Source organism: Choloepus didactylus, chromosome 5 (genome assembly GCF_015220235.1).
Source record: "Choloepus didactylus isolate mChoDid1 chromosome 5, mChoDid1.pri, whole genome shotgun sequence".
Taxonomy (NCBI): domain Eukaryota; kingdom Metazoa; phylum Chordata; class Mammalia; order Pilosa; family Megalonychidae; genus Choloepus; species Choloepus didactylus.
This window is the reverse complement of record NC_051311.1, coordinates 37921162-37928553: the sequence shown is the minus strand read 5'-3', so window position 1 is coordinate 37928553 and position 7392 is coordinate 37921162. Positions and strand designations below refer to the sequence as shown.

The 7392-nt window shown below is 42.5% G+C and overlaps 1 protein-coding gene across 1 annotated transcript in view; it reads left to right on the top strand.

Annotated features, from left to right (window-relative positions):
• The first annotated feature begins 3518 nt into the window (after positions 1 to 3518).
• NUB1 (negative regulator of ubiquitin like proteins 1) overlaps positions 3519 to 7392 on the top strand; it is a 38504-nt gene continuing 34630 nt past the window's right edge. Inside the window, 2 exon segments of the mRNA XM_037835779.1 lie at positions 3519 to 3708; positions 6062 to 6179. Coding sequence (XP_037691707.1) covers positions 6063 to 6179 — 117 coding nt within the window. The 5' untranslated portion in view covers positions 3519 to 3708; position 6062.

Here is a 7392-nt window from a genome sequence, read left to right as displayed (position 1 = left end):
ACCCCCTTTTATAAAAGCCAATCCATTTCTGGTGTTTTGCATTCTGGCAGCATTAGCAAACTAGAATAGTGACCCAAACTTTCATTCCTGAAGCTTCTGGGCCATTGGTAGTCCTGCCTGGATTAGATTGCTGCAGTTTTCCATTGACTTTAATCACAGGGCATGGTAGTACTAAGAGACGCCCTAGGGGATTTCCTGTATTCCAGGAAACTATTCTTTACCTCCATTGTGTAGTTGCAGTACTATTTCCCCTTGTTAGTCAGGATCAATCACCCCAGCCAGTACAGTAATTCCCTTCCTTCCTGTTGATTCAGAGGCATGAGAAGCCAAAAGTGGCCAAGTGGCAGTCTTAACTTCCAGTTCAATGGGATCATTGTTGTGTCTCTTGGTGGGAGCACTCCTTCTTTGGAACCAAGACCTGTAGATCAGCAGAACCTAAGGTTGCAGGAACAGGAAGCAAACATTTTTCTAGTGGATCACTAGGGGTGATAGTGAGTGGTGTCACTCCCATTTCCACTCCTTGATTCCTGGAGACCTGTGAATCCTGGCTTTGGGGTAACAGCACCATAGAGTGGACACTGATTCAGAGAATACGCTGCCTCCTGGAGAACACTGGCCCAGCCCTGCAAGGTGTTGCCACTTAGCTGGTGCTGTAATTAAGTCTTCAAAAAGCCATCCCAGCATTGGAGTTTCTGCTTTCTTAGGATAAATGTTTTTGTCCAATGAATAAGGCCTGTCTGGAATGTTACTTGATAATGAATGCTGTATCAGTTAGCTTTTGCTGCAGAGCAAACTATCCCCAAAGTAACACTGTTTCATTAAGCTCATGGTTCATAGAATCAGGATGGATCTTCTGGTCTGGGTTGGCTCAGGGGATCTCTGGGGGGTTTTGCCATGTGTCTGGTTAGCTGGATCTAGGATGGCTTCACTCACATGTCTGGCAGTTGGCACGTGTTAGCTGAGGGCTCCTTGGTTCTCCTCCATGTGGCCTCTCATGGTAAGCTCAGGCCTATTCACATGATGGTCACCAGCAAGAGAGAGTCAGCCCCAAAGCCCAAGCACTTCTCAAGCCTCTGCTTCCATCACAGTTGCTAATGTCCCACTGGCGAAAGCAAATCACAAGGCCAAACCAGATTCAGGGGGTGGACCTCTTGATGACATCTTCCACACATATATACATCTTTAACACTGCAACATTTCTGATTAACAATATTTTGCACACCTATTGTGTTTGTACAACCCATTTTGGAAGTAGTATTGGGTCTGCTTGAAGGATCATCTTGAGTTATTCCCTCTGGAAAGCCTCTCCCTGTCCAGTACATGAGACAGCAATTTTCAAAGAAATAAACATGTTACCCTTAATAACCCAAACTACACTGAACATACATTAATTAATATTTCTCAGAGAGCAGAAGGCAGTTCAAACCTCTATTAACATTACTTGTTGCATTGCATTGAACTAACTCTCCTCTTCATCCTCTCTTTGCAATCAGTCCTTAAATCCTATTTTCCACTGCGGAGTTTTCTTTGTTTTGCATGCCTCCCCCCCCCCCCCCGCTTTTTTTTAATTTTCTGTCTACAGTCAGATCCATGTCATCATTTCATGCCTGGATTATCTCAATAACCTTTCTACTGAACTCCCAGCATCCAGTTTCTCCTTGCTCCAGAACATTTCTTGGGATAGAGGGGTGGAAAGTGGATAATAACAGCAGCAACCATAGGCAGCAATTACTGGATGCTTTACATGAACTATTTCATGGAATCCCCACCACAATCAAAGGTAGTGCTGTTATTATCCCCATTTTACAGGTGGGGAAACTGCGGCACAGAGAGAGTTAAGTAACATGCTCCATATTACCTCTGCACACTCGCTGGAGCCAGGGTGCCTTACTGAAGGACCCATGCTTTCAAGTAGCACACCATGACAGGATTCTGGAGCAGGTCCAAGGATGGCGACAAATATAATAAAAAACATCTCCTGGATTTTTTCAGAACCAACACAAAAGTTCAATTCTCTGAATTGGCACAGAATTATATGATAAACATCCTCTACCAAAACACTGGACCCCAAAAGCCTATTAAGCCTCTAGTTAAGCATATCTGGCCCAATTAAAAATAAAGCCCTACTTTCACTTAAACCACCCCTATAAGACTAACAGGTCCCTGCTCCAATCAACAGAACCTAGTCAGCTTCCTTCTTTCTGTTTATAAAACTGCCTGCAAACTCCCCGGCCTCCAAGCTGCTTTCACTTTTGTAAGTGATTGATTTCCTTGTTGCAGCAATCCTGGAGTCCTGAATAAAATGCTGTAAACTGCAACTGGACTCCGATTTGCCTTTTGACAATGGGCTTCGGGATTTGGAAAGGATGGGGCAAACAGCCTTATCGGGGAATCTTTCGGGGACCCTCTATCTTCCATTCCTCTTGCGCCTACCAAAAGCCTAACCATCTTTAAAAGCTCTGCTCAGAACCTGTGCTCAACCATCTGGGCTCTGCTTTCTTCTCATAGCGTTTCACATATTGCCGTTTTGTGTGTGCATATATTTGTCTTATTTCCTCACCTAGATATAAGGACACGGACCATGTCCTAGGTTTATTTGTTTTCAGGACAGCGCTAAGCAGACCGCTTTGGAAGTAGTCTTGTCGGTTGATCACGGGAATGGTTATCATCACTAGTGGAGCTAACATTGGGGGCGAGATGCGCAAGGGCAAGAGGGCACGTTCGCGTGAAGCAATTTAATTTCACTGTAAGGGGAGGCTCCGGGTGGGATTATCCAGTGTAGGGTGAGAACGAGGAGTGCAGAGGGGTTAAACATCTCATTTGGTACGGCTAGACCAAGGCCGTCGGGTGGGAGTCCCGACCTGGCAATAAGAGGTCCAGACCCTCACTCCGGAGGAAACAGGTCTTCCTGTAACTTACTCTGTCCTCTTTCAAGACCTTGAGAAAGAAAGTAAGGATAATTTTCCTCTCACGGCGGGAAACCCCGGCCCAGGCGAGAGGCTCCAGACAGGAGGTCCCAGACACCAGGGCGTGGAGCATCGCCCAGGCCCCGCCCAGGCCCCGCCTCCACCCCCGCCTTCGCGGTCGGCTAGGCCCCGGCCCCGCCCCTTCCTGTCTTTCCGACAGGCCCCAGACCCACCGCCCCCCTCCCACACCACCTTCCCGTCCAGGCCCCGCTCCCACCCCGCCTTCTCCGCCGGCCAGGCCCTGGCCCGACTCCTTCCCGCCTTTCTGGTATGCCCGAGACGCACCGCCCCGCTCCCACCCCGCATTCCCGGCCCCGCCCCGCCCCCCGCATTCCCGCCTCCTTCCCCGCCCCCATGCCGCTTTCCCGGCCGGCCCCAGAGCCGACGGCCCGCCCCTACCCCTCCTCGGTGGCGCGAGGGCGGCGCGGCGGCGGTGGAGGCGGGGGCCGGTTTCACCCGGAATGAAAACAAACGGCGGCCGCCGCCGCATCCGGGCACTTGGCAGGTCGCGGCGGCGAGCGGCGCTGGCGCAGGTGAGGAGGCGTCGGACCGGCTCCGAGCTTCAGTCTAGCGGCGGCCCCCGCGGCGTTTTCCCAACGCCCGGTGGCGCCCCCCCGTGGCTCTGGCGCGACTCGGACGCCCCTCTGCGACCCAGTCGGGCTCGGCCTGGAGCTGCGGCGAGTGAGCGGCTCCTGCGAGGAGGCCCGGCCGGGCGGGGGCTTCGGGACGCGCTGGCTGTCGGGTGCGCTTTGGTCTGCTTGGGTTGCCTTGGGCTGGGCGGTGGTGGGGTGTTTTTATGAAAAGGACTTTTAGAGTCTTGTCTTTTGGGGGAACATAAATAAATATATATTTAAAATTAACCCAAGTATCCAGACCAAACGCTTGAATCGTAACACGGTTGTTACAAATATGCCTTTTTAGATTTACTTGCAGTGAAAGCCAGATTTTTTTTTCTTTGCTGTTTAATGAGTACGGTTGATTCTCTCCATCTTGACCATCTGATTCTGTATTTTTCACCTCTTTCCCTTACTCTTAAATTTTAATAGAAGAATCTGTTACTCTTCCTAAGAGAAAACTTAAGGAGTTTTGCATGGATATAATTTAAAAGCTTTCTTTGGGTAAAGGCAGCGTCGATCGATTCACCTACAGAAGTGAAAATGAAACTTTAAAGGAGTGGTTTCTAATATTTCGCTTTCAGTTTGGAGCAGTTTTGAGTTTCAGCTTTTTTGGTTGTACTGCATGGCAGGCAGGACACTAGCTTTCTCAAATATCCATTGAAATCGAAAACTGATTAAACTTTTCAGTTTACTTAAAATCTGTTAATGTTGTTTATTCTGTTATCTATCACTGAAGTTTTGTGTTTCAAGACAGTAGGAAAAAATTATATCTTATGCTGTTGATTTGCTGCATGTGTGTTGGACAGACTAGGATTGTGAAACACTTTTGGCTGTTAGTGGCTTAGGCGGGTACTCCGAGGGCGGTGCAGCATTCAGCCTTCCAAATACCTTGGCTCCAGTAGCCCGTGAAATTATTCCCCCAGTGGGTCGCTTATGAGTAAGGAGCATCGCTGTGTGAATGCGCGTGCAGGTTATTTGCGTTTAAAAAGGTAATACTTAAAAGCACCATTACGCGTTTCAGCGTGAGAAGCAGTTTTTAGTGCTTGAAAATCTCGGATTCTTTGATGGGCAGCACCCCGATGTAGGCAACACTCTCCCTGACTGTATTTGTTCCTTCCTCCCTTTTATCCCCCTCTCTTGTTTCCAAACTAAAATAAATGGATTTGGCTTTTAAATATATTTGTCTATTGAAAACACTTAAGTTACCAAAATTGATTTATAGGTCAGGTGAATTGGATTTGGAGGGTGCATGTGTGGGTGGAATAGTGGCCTTCACTAGAAAGAAGTTTTTATCTGGGTTATACCTGAAATATATATTGAGATATATTCACACACCATACAGTTCATCCAAAGTCTACAATCAGTGGTTCACAGTATCATCACATAATTGTGCATTCATCACCAGAATCAATTATAGAACATGTTCATTACTCCAAAAAAAAAAAAAAAAATTTAAAAAAGAAAACCCAAAACATCTCATGCCCCTTATTTCCCTGTATATGTATTTCTTTGCTTTGTAGATCTTGTCTCCATCATTCAGGAGCTAATAACTTTTTACTTTTCATACTAGTTGTGTGACTTTGGCAGGCCTTAAAACATTGCACTACACTTTTCAGCTGTTTCATTTCCCCTTGGAAACCTCACCCACAACACTGAATTGCTCTGTTAGTGAGTTTGTGCTATGAGTAGACAGTTTCACTGCTGGCATGTGGTTCTTTGGGAAAGAGTAGTTACATACAGAGAACAGAAAAGCAGTAAGGGATTGCATTACAGAATGCAGAGCCCAGTGTTGTAGGCAGAAGTTCCAGCCTAATTTTTGTGAGTCATTTTAGAAACCTGGGGTCTCGGTTTTCTCAGCTGAAAAATGATGCTCCAACTAATTTTAGAATTGAGTATAGTGTTTGTAGATATACTGTTGTACTGTTACCATAAAATATCATGTAAAACTTTTCTAGAATTGTAAAACTTTTTAATTTATAAATTCTGATATAGCCAATATTTATTACTGATAGTTCACAGTTAAAGCTGGATTTTCTTTGTATTTCTCTACCAGGGTGGTTGGTCTTTTGTTTTAATTAAATTAGCCAAAATACAAACGAATTTACAAGCTCTATGTTGATTTACTTATAAAAGTCACTCTCAAATTATTGCACAACACAATATTTAGAACTTAAGTTTGAGATATTTTGTTACTTTAGGGATTCATCTTTTAGTTCATCTTTTCTTAGATCAGGGAATAATAGGTTAAGAAATAGGAAAGTATAATAAATCTTGTTACATATTAGCAATTTTGAGTTTTCTGTACACACGTAATTTTTTTTTTAAGTCTGGAGTGAGTTAAAACCTTAGTAATTTAAATTAAACACACGAGAGAGGGGGTGGAGGGAGCTTACTTTACAGAATACCTCAGTGTAATAGGTAAGTTATAAAGCATTTAAAATTTACTTTTATACTGTGTAATACTGTTTTGCTTTCCAGGATGGCACAAAAGAAATATCTTCAAGCAAAATTGACCCAGTTTTTAAGGGAAGACAGAATTCAACTTTGGAAACCTCCATATACAAATGAAAATAAAGAAGTTGGTTTGGCATTGAAGGTATTTTTCTTTTAAGACAAATAATTAGCAGTGTTATAAATCTTTCTAGTAAACAAAATTCTGATGTCACCAGAAATTGCGGAGCACAACCAAATAAACTTTTGGTATAACAAAAGCATCAGTGATAAGCAGGTGCCCACTTTTTGCTAGGATTTGACAGGCTTATTTTTGTGTAATAAGATTTTATTCATGTAAGAATGTTACCAAATTTCTCAGGTATATGCTATTTTTAGTTCTTTCATATAATTACCTAAAATGACTAATCTGGCAACTAGTTTTGACCTGACAGCTCAACAGTACTAGAGCTGGTAAGTTACTGTTTTATGTTTTTTAGGGTGACAGTGGTTTGGTTGTTTATCAGTCTTCCTTGCTTATCATGGTCTTATATAAAACAATTGCCTCCCTTTCCCAGTTTTTTACACTGATGATGGCCATCAGTGTTCATTTTTCCAAAATAATTTTTTCTAATAGTTATGCTTCAATTTTTTATGGCATCATCAGAAATGAAATTTCTAGAAACTGAAGTTTACCTGCTTTTTTAAACCGAAAAATAATCAGTTTTGCTAGAAATCTATTAAGCTGGAAAATCCTATCCTGATTTCTCTGTTTTTTTAGTCTGAGTATGCTGAATATGATGTAGCATTTATTGAGGACAAAGGATTATCATGAGGGCATGAAATTGTTTTATGTTGTGACACAATGATGCACTTGAGAAGTGACCAAAACTGGATTGGGGTGTTAGTTTCCTGTCTATCTTATCCTCTGTCCCTGGCAGGTCTCACTTTTATTTTTTGTAACCCACCTTATGACTTTGTTTTTGAATTTGCTTATTATAATCTCATAGCTTGGAAACTAAGTAATTAGTTTTTTTTAAAAGTGTTATTTTAAAAAAACTGAGGTGTTTTCTGATGTTAAAAATAATACATACTCCTGGATTTAAAAATGTATGCCTATAATTAAATAAAAAAATAAAGAATACATTTTAAAAAATACATTAAATGTTATTAATAGTGCTGTATTCTTTCAATCTTTTCTTATATAAATGTTAAAATATCTATGTATTATAAGTAGGTGTATATTATTTTAAAAATAACATACTGTGCTTTCTGCTTTATAACATATTATAAATATGTACTTACACCATCATGCATAGTACTGTATTATAAATGTAATGAAACCTTGGGCTTTAGGGTTTTTCAGAGTGTTTAAGGTT